This window comes from Coenobita brevimanus, chromosome 22 (assembly GCF_032717465.1).
Source record: "Coenobita brevimanus isolate Jiangsu-jjx chromosome 22, ASM3271746v2, whole genome shotgun sequence".
NCBI lineage: Eukaryota > Metazoa > Arthropoda > Malacostraca > Decapoda > Coenobitidae > Coenobita > Coenobita brevimanus.
In genome coordinates, this window is record NC_136975.1 from 43,203,891 (window position 1) to 43,223,098 (window position 19,208).

The window sequence follows — 19,208 nt, forward strand, 5'->3', positions numbered from 1 at the left end:
CAAGAGATGCTTTAATTACTCTTAGGAGGGTTCCCTTGAACTAAGAGATTTAGATACTGCCTGCATTATCTCCTTCAATACTGCACATGAATTCTTCCCTACATATTACAAAAGCATACTGAAGTAGCAAGAATGAAATATAATATTAAACTAATCATTATCAAAAAAAGATTAGGTCCTCATTATTTGTGTGAACGTGTTACCATCCTGAAAATTTTTTTTTATACATAAAACTAGCAAAATTAATTGAAGGAACTTCCATATCAGCCACATGTGTACTAACTAAATTGTACTAAGTAATTACCTATATACTATTCTGGACTTAATAATAAAACTGAATGTAACAGGCAATGATCCTATTACTCTGAACTTGAATAAAAAAACAAACAAATAAATAAAATAACTTTCTGTACTCAGTGGACTCGCTGTTCATGCAGTTAACTAGAGGGTAGACAGGCCATGTAAATGGTACCATACCATAAGACTCATTATAGTAATATGGCAAAGGGGAATGAGAGAAAGTGACTTTTTTCTCCATAGTAGCCCTTACTGAAATCTGTACCACTACCAAACGATTACACTCACTCGCTGATCATCATTAAGCATTTTAGTACTGAGTATACAGGAATTATGATAATAACAGTGGAATTTAAGCTCACCATGAGACAGGAACAGAGATGACTAAGTTGTGTTGGGTGGGGGGTGGGGGGATCCAAGGCTAATGAGCTAAAGGTGAGGGGTGCCCCTACACCTCAAAAGTTGAGGCTAGGCCTCCAAGCCCTCAAAAATCACATAAACTATGATAATCTTGTGTAAACTGTCAACATGCAGCACACAGAAATTATTGTATTATTGTATAAAAGGTGACTAGTGCAAATGATAAATGTGTAAACAGCAAGTCCACTGTACCTGTATTCTGAGGAACATGCCACAAAGTATTATGTATTTTCCACAGTGATGGTGCAGCATTTTTGGAGAAACTGGCAAATTCAGTAAATGAAGCCATCTAAATTTAGCAGACAATTTTTCTTGATTTTACTAAGACTAAAGCACAAACACATCACCTAAAGGTTGCAAATGTAAGGACTGTCTATCTATCTATCTATAGCCCGACGCCCTAATCCCGCAAAGAGTGGCCGCAGACAAAACGCCTCCAAGTCACTCTGTCACCCACCATTTGACTCCCCTCCCCCCAACTCACCCCCCCTCCCTCATATACCTCTCAACTCCATCCCTCCACCTCATCCTCGGTCTACCCCTCCCTCTCCCTCCCTCTACCTCACCTACATACACCCTCTTATTCAGTCTTTCATTCTCGATTCTCTCCACATGTCCAAACCACCTCAGTGTATTTCTCCTAATCTTTTCAATATATATATATATATATATATATATATATATATTTTAAATAATGTATCCAACTCTGGGCAAATGCTTCAGGGCATATCCCCAAGGCCCAGCAGTACTCCTACACCTCCACATGTCACCACTTTGGCATTAACACCCACCATCCATACTGAATACATGCTAGGGCTGTCTCAGGACTGGTGTACTGGTATTAGCGGGGGTGTTTTTGTGATAAGTAGGCGGGTCTTCTGATGGATCAGTAAAGTCTACTTTTTATGAAATTCAAATCTATATACTGTTCCCTGCCCTAGAGCGTATTTGAACCAGGGTCTGTTAGGACTGCAGGCCACCTCTCTACTGATTGAGCCACCATTACAACTGGATCAAACTATAAATTCGCAAAGTATTGATAGTATAATAATAAATAATACAAAAAATTGTGAATCATAAGATAACCACATACAGGGTGACTGAAAACTTCACTTCAATATGGAAATACTGAAGCATGGCAGCAACTGACACTGGTAGTCCCCAAACATTCAAACTCACATTAGGCTGCCAAGATGAATATTTGCACAAGTGCATTGCCCATGATCATGGCAATATTGAACATGTGCTTAGACTAGTTCTTTGTTTCATACATAATTTGCTATTTCCTTGCATAAACTATGTTTAAATTACCATGTATATAATTAAGTATATTTTGTAAAATTTGTGGTACGTGCACTCGATGTGATGCTGCTCTCGGGTGTCTGCCCTTTCCTCTCCTCCATCCTTCTTTCCTTCCATCCTCTTCTGTTTTTTTTTCCTTCATTCCTTCCTTGTCCTTCTCCCTACAGGTGACTTTACACTCCCTCTTCTGTCTTTCTTTTCTTCATTCTTTCCTCTTCCTTCTGCCTCTGGGTGACTCTACACTGAGTGACATGCCAAATGGTCTCCTGCACACCAGGAAACCATTCACTACGCTGGCTGGTAACCATATAACCAAATTTTGGTGCTTGGCGGATAAGTGGGTAACTACGGCACTCCAATTGGATTGAGCCGGTGAAGGTTAATATCCAAGGGTGGTTGGGGTTTAATGCTCACATAATGCCATGCAGGGATGAGTGAGGCTGGTCACTCTCATCTTAAATGTCAGGACCAACTTGCCTAGCCCAGGGCTCCTATGCTCCTCATGAGGTAATGTAGGATTGGATGATGGGTGGATGGATGGATGGATATACTGTAAAATCATAAATATACAGATCACCAGAGAGAGAGAGAAAGAGAGAGAGAGAGAGAGAGAGAGAGAGAGAGAGAGAGAAAGAGAGAGAGAGAGAGAGACACACACACACACACACACACAGTAATGTTCCTGATTTACGTAAATGATATGGTAGATGGAGTGAACAGTTATGCAAGTCTGTTTGCTGATGATGTAAAGATCTTGAGGAAGATAGAGGTTGAGGAGGATTGTAAAATACTGCAGGAGGATTTGGATAGGATACACAATTGGAGCCGGACGTGGGAAATGAAATTTAATGTAAAGAAATGTAAAATATTGGAAATGGGTAAAAGTACCAGGAGACCATCACTGAATTATTTTTTGGGTAATGAATTAATCACAAAAAGGAGAGAAAAGAGAAAGTTTTGGGAGTGCTGGTCCAAGATAGTTTGTCACCAGAAAAGCACATTAACAAGATAGTTCGAGAGACTTATAAACTCTTGACTAACATAAGAGTGGCATTTCATTATATGGATGAGGAAATGATGAAAAAATTGATAGTGGCCATGATCCACCCCAGGTTAGAATATGCAGCGGTAGTGTGGTCCCCACACAAAAAGAAAGATATAAACAAGATTGACAGAATACAAAGAACAGCAACCAAGATGGTCCCCAGTCTGACAGACCTGTCATACAGAGAGAGGCTGGAAAAACTGGATTTGCCTTCATTAGAGGAAAGGAGAAAGAGGGGAGACATGATTGCGGTGTTCAGGACCATGGTGGGAGTAGATAAAATTGACAAAGAAGATCTGTTTGTATGGGATAAGAGAGCAACAAGAGAACATGGAATGAAATTGAAAAAGTCAAGCTGCTTGAAGGATATCAAGAAATATAGCTTTCCTTACAGAAGTATAGACTTATGGAATAGCCTGGACAAAGAGATTGTCCAGTCTAAAAACTTAAACGAGTTTAAAGTTAAATTCGACTTATTGAGAAACAGCGACGGAAACCCACGAGCATAGTACATTCCGTGTATATCACAATTAGGTATATTAGGTAAATACTTAAATATTTGGAACGACTTAGACAAAGAGGTGGTGCATGAGAAAAACATTCATGTGTGTAAAGGTAGACTTGATAAATGTGGATATGGAGACAGGACAACACGAGCATTGCTCAATTCCTGTATACTACAAATAGGTAAATACAAATAGGTAAATACACACAGTGGCACTAAGAATGGACATGCACTTGCCATGTTCTGCTACTGGTTATACCTAAGAGTACTGTATTCATAATGAGTCAAGGTCGGTACTCAGATAAATTAAATGATGATTTAATATTGTAGAGCAAGTATAAGCAAAAAAATGTAGTCCAAAGAATGTAAACATAAAAAAATCAGTGCTCCAAGGAATTCGCTAAGGCAAGGCAAGCATCAGGGTGTTGTCATACCACACCAAGACAGGCAGCAGGGAGATCCAGATTGTAAGTAGAAATTATCTTTCTGTAAGATGGCATACTTTCCAGAAGTAACTGTAGTACGCATGAGAAGGGATGTAGGTAGAAAACAGAATGAAGAATATGGAGAACTGGTTGACATAAACTTGTGGAGAAAGTCAATAAACTGGATGAAACTTTACAACTGGAAACAGAGGCAATCAGAAAGAAACTACACCTACAAAAGAAAAAAAATTAAGTATTAGTAAAGGAAATAAACAGAAAAGACAACAAGAGATGAGCTGTCAGTTGAGGTAAACTCACAAGAAAGAAAACAAGTGAAATGGGGAGTACAATGGTCAGCCATGAGCAATTTTTGGCGGAGTTCAAAAATGATACAGATAAAATTAAGCAGGCATGCGGTCTGATAGAACAAATCAGAGATAATGAAGAAAAGATAACTCAGGCCAATGAAATGATGAGAACTTGCACAGACGCAGTACAAAGTACATATGCTGAGGTTGTAATAGTGAAATAAGTTAAAAAACAAGGTCAAACAAAAAACCCTATGAAAGGAAGTGAAAGAGATCATAAAAAACAGGCCAAAGCTGACAAAGGAATCAGCTGAGATCAACAAATCTATAGTAATCACGAGTAAAGATGAAGAAGAAAATAAGAAACAGAGTCTCTACAGACAAAAAGGTGATGGTAAATATAATGAATATACTAAAAGAAGTATCAAAGGACATCTGTGTGCATGACATAGAGGAATATAAAAGGCTAGGGAAATATGAGAAAAACAAGTCAAGACCCCTGAAAGTAACCTTCCAAAGTGTCAACACTGTAGATGTGGTATTAAAAAATGTTAACGACCTCAAGGAATCAGAGGAATACGAAGATGTATGGATAAGTAGATGGCTAACTCAGAAGGAATGGGGATTACTAAAATAAATGATGGAAGAACCAAAAACAAATGAGGAAAGATCACAGGACGAAAGAAGTCATCTTCTTTTACAAAGTAGTATGGTTACAAGTAAGAAAATGGCACATAAAAGCAGGAATTAAAAATAAGGAAGGTAGTAGACACAACCTATGTCAAAAAAGTAAACAACACAAGTTAATGTACTCAAACTGTAGATGGAATGGTAGTTATCCAAATTAAGAGATAAATGGCTACACCAAAGAAAAGGAACCTCAGATTATTTACCAAACTGAAACAAAATTAACTCGAAGGATGTCTGCCGACTCCCTAAGTTCTGATGAATACAATATATGGAGAGGAGACAAAAATCTGAAAAAGGAGAGGTTATAATATTAACGAAGATAACCCTCCAAAGAGATAGAACTTGATATACCCACACAAGTAGAATTAACTGCAGGAGATCAACACCACTGAAGGGAAAATCCATCCATCCATCCATCATCCAACCCTATGCCATCCCATAAGGAGTATAGGAGACTGGGGCTAGGCAAGTTGGTCCTGACATTTAAGATGAGTGTGACCAGCCTCACTCATCCCCGAGTGGCAATATTTGATAAATAAACCCCAACCATCCCTTGGATATAAACCTACACAGACTCAATCCGATTGGAGCGCCTTAATTACCCACTAATCCACCACATGCTATAATTTGGTTCTATGGTTACCACCCACCTTAGTAAATATTTTCCTGGTGCACAGGAAACAATTTGCCTGGTCACTGAGTATACAGTCACCAACAGGCAGAGGATGAGGAAAAAGTGAAGGAAAGAAAGACAGAAGAGGGAGTGTAAGGTCACCCATAGGCAGAAGGAAGAGGAAAGAATGAAGGAAAGAAAGACAGAAGAGGAAGGAAGGAATGAAGGAAGAAAGGAAAGGGCTGACACCCAAAACAGCACTACATCGAGCGAGTGGATGGAGAGTGTCCCCACCATGGTGGAAAATTTATACATGCCACCCAAGAAAAACACCTGGCACAGTTTTTTTTTTTTTTTTTTTTTTTTTTTTGTTCTTGTGGGGGGGGGGGCCCGCCCCAATAGGCTTCACAGCCTGCTTTCAAGGCCCAGTAGTCCTCCTACGTACCATACACCTCTACATGAATATGAAGACCTGGAAGAAAGTACAATACAGAGTTTAAGAACCTTACTACATAGAATGGAAGAAAAATCTAAAAGGATTATACTCACTGGAGATTTCAACACAGATATAAATTGGAAAATTCCGGATATAAGAAGCTATGAAAGCTGCAAGGATCAAAAGCTCCTGGATCTTATACAGAGTTTTTCCTAACAACATGTAAAGGTAACCATCAGAACAAGAGAGGACCAGAGGAACCATCATTATTAGATCTTGTATTTATTTGGGAAGAAAATGAAACTGAGAACATAATGTATCACCCTCCTTTCAGCAAAAGCGACCATGCAGTATTAAATTGCAATTCCAGGATAGCATATGAGGCGTCTAGCGACAGAGTGACGTATGCACCAGGGGGTTATTATCGAGTAATTAAAGCTTAAATTTGAAGAATGTGTACATAAAACGTATAAAGAAACAACTAATGTTGTTTCATATTACTGTAATGCTTTCAAAAAATGCAATTTAATGAATCCATTGTTTAGAAAAAATAACAAACAATAACCAAAACCAAACACACAAACCCCCCCCCCAATTGGGGGTCATACACAAAATACTAACATGGGTTATAATTATGTGATCCAAATAAAAATAAACAAAAATTAATAAAGTGTGAAAGTTTTATATTAATAATGCAATTTCTTGATTTCTTATTAATTTTTATATTGTAAATTTTTAATTAAAAGCACTCAAAGCACTCAAAATGGGCAGAGGACAGTGCAGCCCATCAACCACATGGAAGGTTTAGGGGGACACTGGTGGGGGACTGGCTGAGGCTGGGGGCTAGTACTGAGACGCGGCCTCCCAATGGCTAGCTGCTTGTGTCCCATACGTCCCTCTGCCACGTGGAAGCAGACTCCCTCTAGGGGTTTTCAGGGCCTAAAACACGTGATGTTTACCCATCTGCCAGCCAGCCAGCCATAAGGGTCCTTTTTGTATGTAACTTTATACAGGGAGGATTTAGAAGGCTCCACCTACATATTGGCGGGAATAACTCACCATCGGCCATTTTTGGTGCATACGTCACTCTGCCGGTAGACGCCTCATATGACATAGTGAGTGATAATGAAAGTTACTGAGACTGAACTACAAAAAAGGGAACTATCATGACCTAAAGAAGCACTTTAGAGAAACAGACTGGGAAATGGAGCTAAGAGGACCAGATATAAATGTCATACAGCAAACCCTCGATATAACAAACTAATTAGGGGGAGGGTGGGTAGCTATATCCAATAATTCGTTATATCCGAGAGTTGGTATTATCCAAGGGATCACCAAACCTAGGTTGCTATATCCGGGGAGTCATTTGGTCCTACGTGCACAACCACAACCGAAACTTACTCTATGAAGTTTTACATGGAAATTCAATGGTTTATGAAGTTGTACATGTAAATACAATACCGTACTGCATGAAGTTGTACATATAAATACAATACCTATAATAAGAATACAGTATAATGTAGTATTGTTACATTTTGGTCTGATCAGCTAATCAGGTCAGGTGCGGGTAAGGGGATGGGTCTATTATGATGTGGCAGGGGTAAACCAGCTCTGCTGTTGGGCCCTGCTATGGATGTCACTGATTGCACTGTACAGTTGATCCTTGTGCGGTGAAGATCTGTCCCTTCTCCCCTTTGGGACTAAGATGCGAATGTGTTTGAATGGATGAGTAAATGGGGATTGTGTCGTCCTGTCTCGGCTACCTCCCTTTCCTTGGGGGAAACAGCCTAGGTATATATATAGATAGTTACAGTACACTTACTAAGCCAGGAAGGGATGCTGTTGAAGTACACTTACTGTGTCAGGAAGGGATGCTGTTGTCACCATGGGCTGATTCACTAACTTACCCCGCAATTAGCTATCTTTGTCCGCAAAATTCGGGGGAAGTTCAGTCATGATTTCGCTGTTCGCTATATTCGAAATTCGCAATACAGTAAAACCTCGATATAAAGGACTTCAATATAATGGAATTCGCTTTTACCGGACTCAAGGAGTCCAGTGGACTAAATTCTTATGCGTCACGAAAAGTCCAATAAAGCCAGAAGCAGTCCTCTCTTGGAATAAACGAATAAACAAACGGAGAAGATACCATAACATCGGTCCCTCCTCTCTCTCTCTCTCTCCTCCTCCATGAATTTTCCCTTCCTCCCCGTCCCTCTCCGGTGAGAGAGAGAGAGAGAGAGAGAGAGGTAAAACTGAAAATGAAAATACTGTAACAGTCAAAATGAGTGTAAACGTGAGGGAGAGAGCACAAAGTGAATATGGAATGTCAAAGTCGAGAGAGAGAGAGAGAGAGAGAGAGAGAATAAATACAGAAATGACAAGTGGCCTCCCCTTGGCATAAACAAATGAGGGAGATAAGCATAACCTTGGTCCCTCCACTCTCTCTCCTATATTTCCTCCCTTTCTCTCTGTCTCCTGGAGAGGTGAAAGTGAATGAAAAAGTGAAGGTTAGTGAAGGCACTGAAGGTGAAAGTGAAGATCATGTGAAAGTGAAAGTGAAGGCAAAAGTGAAAGTGAAGGCAAAAGTGAAGTCAAAAGTGGAAATGAAGGTGGAAGGTGAAAGTGAGGGTGAAAGTAAAGGTGAAGGTGAAGATGAAAGTAAAAGTGAATGTGAAAGTGAAGGCAAAGTGAATGTGAAAGTGAAGGCAAAGTGAAGTCAAGTGAAAGTGAAGGTGAAGATGGAAGGTGAGTGTGAGGGTGAAAATGAAGGTGAAGGTGAAAGTAAATGTGAATATGAAAGTGAAGGTGACAGTGAAGGTGAAGGTGAAAGTGAAGTTGAAAGTGAAAGTGAGGGTGAACAAGAAGGTGAAAGTGAGGGTGAACATGAAGGTGAAATTGAAGGCGAAAGCGAGGGTGAAAGTGAAAGTGAGGGTGAAAGAGGTGAAAATGAAAGTAAAAGTGAAGATGGTGAAAGTGAAGGTGAAAGTAAAGGCCAAGGAGAAAATGAAGGTGAAAGAGGTGAAAATTAATGTAAAAGTGAAGATGAAGGTGAAAGCGAATGTAAGAAAAGTTGAAAGTGAAAGTGAAGGTGAGGGAAAGTGAAAATGAAGTTGAAGGTGTGAGTGAAGGTGGAAGTGAATGTGATAGTAAAAGAAGGGAGGCCAAAAGTGAAGATGAATGAATAATTGTAAAGGTAAACGTGTAAATGAAAAAGTAAGGTTGCAAGTGAAGGTGAAAGGGAAATTCAAAGTGAGTGATAGTGAAAGTGAGTGTGAAGGTGAAGGTGAATGTGAAAAGAGCATGGAAGAGAATATGAAAGTGAATGTGAATGTCAGAGTGAACTAAAAGTGAAGGTAAAAATGAATGGGAAGGTGAAGATGAAAGTGACGACAAAGACAAAACTATGTGAAGTAAAATAGAAGTACCCAGTGCGAGGGGAGAGAGAGAGAGAAAGAGAGAGAGAGAAGGAGAAATAAATGCATGAATGACAAGCAAGCCTCTGTGCATAACAAAAGGAGGAGGAAGTCCAGGGGGGAGTCCTGATGTCGCTTTTATCGGACTTTCACTTTTTTCAAACTGGCTTGGGCCCCAATTAGTCTGATATAGTGAGGTTTTACTGTACTGGGGTTCATTATAACTGGGATTTACTGTATATAGAATATTCTGTAAGTTTTTTCAAACTGGAGTCCAAAATTATATCAATCAGCACAAAGAAACGGAAATAAGGATAAAGAAATGGTTTAATACCGAACAGATACAGATTGTGTTTATGGCAGTTCATAACCAGAAGGCAATAAACAAACCTTTTATACATCAAAATGTTCATCAGCGCCTATGCTCTACATGTAAAGCCAAAAAAACAAAACAATAATAACCGTAACCACAAAATAGGCAGTAAACCAAACCCCCAATTTATAAGTGGGCATAACAACATATTGTAGGGATTTAAAAACATAGCAGAAAGAACATCAACGAATGTATTAATGTACAAAACTTTATTAACTGAAGACTCCAGTTCACTTAATATTAATAAACGAATAATTATTACTGTAATTTCACGTTTTTGACAACTAAAACTGAAATCAATGCAGTTATTATTTTTCCTCTACCATAATACATTGAAATAATAACACTAAAAAAAAAAAGTAGTGTAGTGCTTATGTAAATTGAGAAGGAGTAGTGGGGGGTTAAATGGTGGGGTCGTCATCTAGGAGATCGACATCTAACTCTGCCTCCTCGGTGCCACGTCCCCTCCCGCTGTCTCCCCTCACCACTCTCTTTTCCTCTTCCTTTCTACCTTTTTCCACTTCTCCACACACTTCTGACACTTACGAAAGGTTATAGGCACCACCTCCTCACTGTAACTATGTGATGAACTCATCTTGTCAACCCCCCTTCAACCCCAATAACAACAGCTCATCTTGTCACCAATAATCCACGATAAATAGGGTAAAAATCCAATACGTAATAATTATACACCTCAGTGAACACGGGAGGGAAGCCTCACCGGCACACCGGGCGGGCCACACGCTTGCTGATTGGCTGCTCTGAGGGAGTGGCAGAGAGTGAGAATGCTGATTGGTTTGGGCTGTGTGGCTTAGATGCCTGCCTACTCTGATTTGTTCGCCCGGAAGCATGGACAAACCCACGTGACTTTGAGCCCCTCTACCACTGTCCAGAAGACCGAATCTTGTATGGCAACCAGTGCTGTCACTGAGAAGAGGGATAAGCCTGTTGTCTCCCCTACCTAACTCAAAACCAGTATATTGGTGGGGATGCCCTTTTGGCTCTAGACACCTCAATTATTATCCCCATTGTCAACATGAAATTGCTTCTGTTCATAACATCATAGTGTACTTAACAGTACATTATAGTATTCTATTATTAGGAACATCCATTAGCTGTTTTAAAGCATTTTGTTGGGGTCAGAAAGTGGCTACCGGTAAGTGTTATTGGGCCGGGGGACAGGGACCCCTGGGGAGGACTTTTGCATAACTCGGCAGTTTGACAGTATCCAGCAGGCCTTTGGCTCTATTACACCGGGTAAATGGGAGTTTACTGTAGTTCAAAACACAGGACAGTATGAACTTGGCTCATTCCTGTAAAGATACAATTTGGCAAATAAGAACACACACACACACACTCACCCCTCCTGCCTGGGCCTGACACCCACTGCTACCACTTTCCCCCAAAGGCTCCGTCCTGCCTGTGTTTGGCTGACTCTGCTCCGAAGTAGTAGACAAACCTGCCCCCAGTGTCACCTCACCCTGTCAAGCAAGTTTTGTCTCTTACACAGTACACCTGAACAAGACTGTTTTATTATAGAAAGATTTTTTTTTTTTTTTTTTTCAAAGCATACAAGAAATGCCCATATATTACTACCTATTAATGGTTAATAAGCATTAACATACAATGATGAGTGGGATATAATGTATATTTAAATTTTAAAGTCTAACTGCAGCTACCACAATCTGAGTAATTTTACAGAATACCGTACAGGCAAATAAGACAAAGTACAGTATTAACCCCTGCTGGGCTGAGCCTTTGTAACAGTAGTTTACCTCCCTTGAGTCACTGTTTATAGCCGATGTAAATTGTACTATCGGTCAAAAAGGTACAGTATCGGTGCACAATATGAATGAAGCACATGGGACCAAACAACGAAGGTCACTGAAATACTGTATTAGTGTCCGACCTACCACACACTGGTAGCCCTGATGTTGGGATGTGTCATATCGCCAACTTGTGATATCCTCTTGCAAAAATATAGCAATTATTATGTTTATATAAATAGACACTGTTCATACACAAGAAGATGCTGGGAAACATCAGCACCTGCTTGAATATTTTCAGTGGGCATCAAACCCCCTGTGCACCAATACTTTTGTGACCCATAGCACCTGATTTGCTAACATCTTGGTCCGTGCAAACCTTCACTATGCCTCATAAATTATGAAGTCTGCAGGTCAGCAAGGGTTAAAACAAAGCAAGCATGCAGGTCACTTAGTGTAATACAGGTGCAAAATCACACTCCATTAGTTGCCATATATATGAAACTTCTTTTTTTTCTTCTGTACAACAACTCGGTATGTTATCTATTGCCAGACGCCTTAATCCCATAAGGGGTGACCACAAACAAATCGCAGTATTTTATATATATATTTATACAGTATATCGTTTCAAAGCAATCCCTTGGTTGTCGTGCACTTGGTTATAACGATTTTTGTTACTGCTGGATGAAAATCTACACCATGCTGTTACTGCACACTTTTCAGCTAAAAAACATCATCACAAACCTAAGCTGGTTTTTGCTGACAATGATAATGCAAAATCTGTGGCCTCTGATAACTCTCAGGGATTCCAAGATGAGGCCCTACTCAAGGAGTTAACCTAAGGTAGTGGAGACCATTAACTATCCACCTTTTACCCTAAGAACCCCATACCTCAAGGCAAGCTCAGGTCTCTATATGGTATGTGTTTCTTCCATACTGTGCCCTTTTCATCATTCTCTATTAACCTAATCATGCCTATATGAGTTTCTGATGCTTACCATAAGAGCATGTATGTATTTACTGTGTCTAAAATGTTGTAAATGGGAAAATTTAGGTTTAAGAATAAAGGTACCAAGTACGATAAATCCGATAGGCTCCACACTTTCATTATCGCACAATTTCATTACCATGCAATAGGCACAGTACCAATTATGCACGATAACAATGGATTCACTATATATATATATATATATATATATATATATATATATATATATATATATATATATATATATACAGTATACAGATATATAAATATATCAATCTATCTATTTATCTATGTAAGGATTTATATTTATAAATATAAATATATATACAGTATATATATAAGGTATATATATATATATATATATACTACATATACAGTATATACAGACTATAATATATATATATATATATATATATATATATTTATTAGGGTGGCCCTTAATCTTCAATTTGAAAAATTTGTTTCAGCTGCTGCAGGACTTCATTCCTATGGATTAAAAATGGTGTATGCAAATCTTGATGCTTATTAGATAATTTTAACTGGTGCTGCATCATGTTCAAAGTTATACAGTTATGGTGTAATGTTAATATGCCAGTGGGTTACCTAGGTGTCCCTCTTTGCAGCGTATTTGCCCCTCATTGGGGACGGTATCATGGGAATCCAACTCCCACTCATTGTTGCCTAGTACAGTATTATGGCTTGTAATTGCTGCCAGCTGTACCCTTCTTTGCATCTGGATACAGATGCCTGTGCTGCTCAATGACCAGGAGAAGGAACTGCCATTCTTGGTCAACACTGGATTAAACTCTTGAATCAGTGCTACTCCTCTTTCAGCAAAGTCATTTGTTACCTGTAGCCCCTGGACAATGCACTCAGCTTCCTTGTAATCTTCATGACTTTCCCATGTGCATGGATTAAATTCTAGGAATGAATGAGGAAGGAAAAGCAATATGAAGATCTTCTTGGTGTTACTGGTCACAAAACTTGAAACTGTTTTCTGATTTAGTGCCATTACCCCAAGTTCAACTGTTGCTCTCTTTAGACGATCTTTCCTTTCTTCTTCGTTAAGAGCCATCACCATTTTTTGCTTCTCTTGAGGGTCGACAGTTTGATATAAAACAAAAAGGCCAATCCAACTAACTGCTCTGACAAATACTATAAGTGCCGACCAAATGCTCTCAAGCAGACTTGTGAGATGTCCTTATCTGCATAAAGTGACAATTCCTGGAGAAGCCTCAGATCATTTGCTGGAGCTAGAGCTGCTTTTGTTGCCATGAACCATGATTTCAGGTACCGCTTCATGATGAACACAACAAACAGCTTCAATCCTCAGCCTTGCTTCAGTGTGATGCTTGTCTGATAATGGAAATGATAGTCTTCAGTGATGCACATAACTTTAGTCATCCATTTGGCACAGTAGGAAGCATCAGGGTGCTGAAAAGTTGTTCCACGGGGCAGCACACCACCCAAAACAACAACAGACAGTTCTAGCAGTTCTCGATGATCATCTCGAGGTTGTCTTTCTTGCAACTGTTTCAAACAAAATGATATGAGCTCATCACATTACTCACTATCAATTACCAGCATTTCCTCAGTCATCCAAGGTCTGAAAGCGTGTTGTGTCAATAGTACACTTGACCCTCCATCTCCCAGACTAAAAGGGGGGGGGAGATCAGTCCGGGAACCCCAAAAGTCCAGCCCCACATACCATTCCCCAGGCTTTTATCATACTTTGTCTGAATTCTCCAATATTGTTTGGCAATTATTCTGATATTCTGGAGCATTCTGGAACGTAGGCTAGCTATACTAACATAACTAACATATACAGTACATAAAATAATAACACTGACACAATAACATAAATATAAATGCAGTACATACAGAAATAACATAAACATAAATACAGTATAAATGGAAAGTATAAATACTGTACTTACTGAAACGTTGTAGCTGAAACTATGTATGCTGTGATTATATAGTGAGACCACAGATTAACTTGTTATTTGGGATCGGAGTCACCAATCACCTCTGTGGGTGGCTGGGTAATGCCACTGAGGCCAGGTTGAGGTGACTCAGGTGCAGGTTGAGGTGACTCAGGTGCAGGATTGGGGTGAGCAGCGTCTGGGGGAGGCAACCATGTCCTGCCAACTTCCACTGCAAAGAAGCTTGAGATCTTTGTCCAGCGGCCCACCTGGTGTTGTTCTTTTATTATCACACCATGTAGTAACCGAATCTGGTTGTAGCGTGCTTGAACTTCAGGGCTGTCATGAGTGGCTATGTACTTGTACTGATGAATCTTGTCTATGGCATCCCTGATCACAGACAACTTGGGCTTGGCTGCCATCTCCACGTCTGAGTCCTCACTGCTGCTGCTACTCTGGTGGCCGGTTACGGAAGCTACTATCTCAGCATCAGACAGGATCTGGTTGCCAGTTGTTAAAACACTGGCATCCAGCCACTTGTGGACCGTCACTCTGCCCTGCACAGAACACAGTGGAAATCAGCTGCCTCGAAGTTTTCAAAATCGTTCTCGCTCTCCTTATCTCACAACAATTTCTTTCATGCATTGGTGAAGGTGCTGAGCTCCACAGCCTTCCATGCATCAGCCATGTTGTAAATGGCTGACCTGATGTTGTAGACTTTGATGCTTTGCAGGGTTCTCTGGCCACGAGTGTCCTCCTCGATGTCTGCCTCCTCCTCTGTCACCATTAATACTTCGTCCAGATACGTCTTCTGATACACTCTCTTTAAAGCACTAGTGACCCCCTGGTCCATGGGCTGGATCAGGGACGTTGTATTGGGTGGTAGAAACAATGCACAAATTCACCCATCATGGCTGATCAGCGTGACATCATTCAAGTGTTCAGGGGCATTTTCCGTCAAAATCAGAGCTTTAACTTCACTTGGAGGAACTTTCGGAACTTGCTCTTGATAGTTTCTTATTTCTGGAACCAAGTGCTTATGAAACCAGTCATGGGTTATGAAGGAGGTAAACCTGGCTTTCACTGAGCTGTAGCAGTGCACAAGTAGATCCTGGGGGTTGATGTCCTTAAAGGCATGAGGCTTAGCAGATTTCCTAACTATGACCAACTTGAAATGGTGGAATCTTGCAGCAATTGCCCCACACACGATCGACAGTCTTTCCTTGTTAAGTTTTTTCCCTGGCACTCTGTCTTCATTCTTGCGAGCCTGTGTGTTATTCGGCAAGGAACGCCACATTATGTCACTTTCATCAATATTGTACACTTGGTTTAGAGACAGTTTTTCCTTGTTAATCAGTCCTTGCAACTTAATGCAAAACGGTTCAATACTTTCTGTATCGACACTTCCAGCCTCACCTCTGAGTTTAACATTATGGATCCCATGTCTATTTCTAAATCTCCAGAGCCACCCATCACTGGCCTTACAATCAGCAATCCCTAAATGGGCTGCCAATTTCCCTGAACTGGCTGCTGGCACATACCCACACACTGAAACTCCACATGAACATTGCTTCACATACCACTTGTACACTGACGCATCTAAATCTGTGTTCTTGGATAATTTCATATGCTTTCGTGCCTTAGTACAGTATCAGCATCTTTTTTTGCATTTGTTCGTGCAACGGAAAATTTCACAGCATAGTTTTGTAATTTTTCCTTGGCTTTCCTTATGTCTGATACGATTTGCTTCTTCACTTCGTACTCTTTGCACACACTAGCAACACTTTTACCCACTTCTAGTTTATTAAATAGCTCAAGTTTCTGCGGCACAGTAAGGTGTACAGGTTCCTGGTATGCTTGGTACATTTAGGGGGCACTGTGGGTGGCATGGGAGGCATGGTAATAGCAATGAGGAATAAACAAAGCAGTCATAAAGCGGTCACTAAGCGGTCAAGTAGAACAATGACTGCTAGCCTAAAAACATAGGTGGAAGCGGGAGCTCCCCCTGCCACCTAGTGGTGGCATCCTCTGACTTCGTCCAGGAACTCAGGCCTAACCCGGGAAATATGAATGCTGGACTTCTGTGAGAATCCCGGACTTGTATGGCCATATGTCTGGCATTTGATAATATTGCCCAGCCTCAGCCTGTGTCCATGAAATTCAAATCCAGGAAATCGGGGTACAGGAAATGGAGGGTGGAATGCATTCCACTTGGCTTTGAACTGCTTAAATATGTGACTGCTGGGACCAGAGGACAGTCCAAGGCAAATAGTGAAGGCCATTTGAACAAGGATCTAAAAAATGTGATGCCGACAAGCCAGGTGGACGAGATCCTTGCGCAACTGATGTTGATTATGGGTAAACGCCCCTGCCCACAATCCAGTATTGCTGGCAATGGTGTTGAATGCCAATCCTACCACACACTTAGATATACTGCAGTCATTCAAGGTTTCAGTGATGACACTGGCCATGGCCTTTCCTGTCCCTGATTGGTACATTCAAAAGCTTTGAAACTCCACCACCTGAAACGAGAATTGGAAGGTGTTCAGTGACATAATTTTGTTCCTATTACATTGGGAATTAGTTTTCCAACCCAGTGCACTACAAGTGGCACAGTTGGATGTAATGATTTCTTCAACCATTCTGCATATTCCCTCTGACTTGTGATTCAGTCTCGGTGGATACTTTGCCTGTTGGTAGTATACACTGTCGGATATTGTCCACAGGCAGAAATGGTTGCAGAAAGCAACACGGTCTGAAGTCCTGGTCTAATCTAAAGCCGCTGCAACTGGAGAAGTGACAATAGTTTTTCAAATCGCTGGCATTTAAGAGGAGGAGCTGCAGCTGAAAAGGAAGAGCCTGCTAAATCTGTATAAATGTCACATGTTTCATATTCATCACTAGTTGGGCTTTCCTCCAGCTCCACTATTTTCTCTCTTACTGCTCGATGACATTCCTCACGCTCTCTCCTATCCTGTTCAATCTGTTGTCTCTCTTTCTGTCTTCATTCTTTCTGACAGAGTTTGACATCAACACCCAGCATAAAGCCTTGCCTCCCTTTCTCCCTCTGGGCCACAAGAAACTCCTTATCCTTGCAATTTTTGATGAGGTTGAAGGAATTCGTGTGTGCTGTGTCAAAGAGATCTTTCATCTGTTCTTGGAAGTTCTTTCTCTTCTTCTCTCTTTCTGTATTCCAGCTCTTATTCTTCTACAACTTTCTCCAATCTTTATAGAGAGATTCAATTTTGGAGATATGATTCTGTGACTCAGATGCAGGAATGAGAGCCCTCTCCCAGAATCCCCCTAGTTCCTGAGACATAACACATGCCCAATCCCTCGGTGTTTGTGTCTCTGTTCACATCAGGTAGAAAAGTTGCGCTAACACTTCGCCACACGGAGGTAACTTACTTCCAAGTAGTTTTTCACTTAGGTGGCCAACAAGCCAAAATCTTGGTTTTGCTCCTGGTTTTCATCACTGCCACTGATAATTTCACTTCAGTCATAGTAAATATAATAACTCAAATACCAAATCCCTGAAAAAAAAAAAAAATACAGGTACTACTAGAATGTAGCCTCCAATGAAGTAGGCCTAAAACAAACATTTTTTTAAGTAACAAAAAAGATTACTAACACAACAATAATTCTGCTTATTAGGCTCAAACTTTGGGTAAGATGCGGCACCAGTAAATATAATCCAATTTGGCTAAAAATTTGGTGTCACAAGAGTTTACACCTGAACTCACAATAGCCTATACACTTCCAGCAAACAAAATATTCCAGAATTAATTTTCCCTCCTCAGTAATAAGGTTCACCCTAATATATATATATATATATATATATATATATATATATATATATATATATATATATATATATATATATACATATATATATATATATAGAGAGAGAGAGAGAGAGGAGGTGGGTGGATGTGGCGTGTTTGCAGGAAGTCCGGTACAGGGGTGGATCAGCCAAAAAGATTGTTGGGAAGGACTGTTGCAATACATTGTTTTGGCAGGGGGGGACAGACGGATATGAAGGTGTTGGTGTGATGGTTGCGGAGAAATGGGTGGAATATGTTATGAATGTTATAAGAGTATGCGATAGGATATTGGTAGTGAAAATTCTGTTCGATAGAAGGATAGCTGCGATTATATTGGCATATGCTCCACAGGCAGGACTGGATGAAGCAGAGAAAGATAGATTTTGGGATGATTTAATACATGTAGTGGGTGGTATGCGGGATGATGAGATAGTGGTTTTGGGAGGGGAATTAAATGGTCATGTAGGTGAAGCAGCACAAGGTTATGAAGGAGTGCATGGGGGATGTGCATATGGTATAAAGAATGGAGAACGGGAAAGGATACTCGAGTTTGGGGAGGCAACGGACATGATTGTGTGCAACACATATTTTAGGAAAAGAGACAGTAGGCTAATTATGTACGAGTCTGGGGGAAATAGCAGTCAGATAGATTATTTTCTGGTTAGGAGGGCCAATAGGAGGTTAGTGAGGGATGTTAAAGTTACAGGAAGTGAGGAGTGTGTGCAGCAGCACAAACTACTTATTTGTGATATGGTGCTTAAAGAACGAGTGATGAAATAGAGGACTTATGTACCTAGGAGGAAAATATGGAAGCTGAAAAACCAAGTAGTAAGGGATGCCTTCTATAGTGAGTTCAGGAGAGTGGTGGCTGAACAGGG

At 40.3% G+C, this 19,208-nt stretch overlaps 1 protein-coding gene across 1 annotated transcript in view; it reads right to left on the minus strand.

Moving 5' to 3' along the window:
* Positions 1-19,208, minus strand: part of LOC145392487 (uncharacterized) — an 80,204-nt gene that overhangs the window by 50,778 nt on the left and 10,218 nt on the right. Inside the window, exon 3 of the mRNA XM_080266881.1 lies at positions 11,192-11,311. Within this exon, the coding sequence (XP_080123007.1) occupies positions 11,192-11,311 (120 nt within the window). The remainder of the gene's footprint in view (positions 1-11,191; positions 11,312-19,208) is intronic.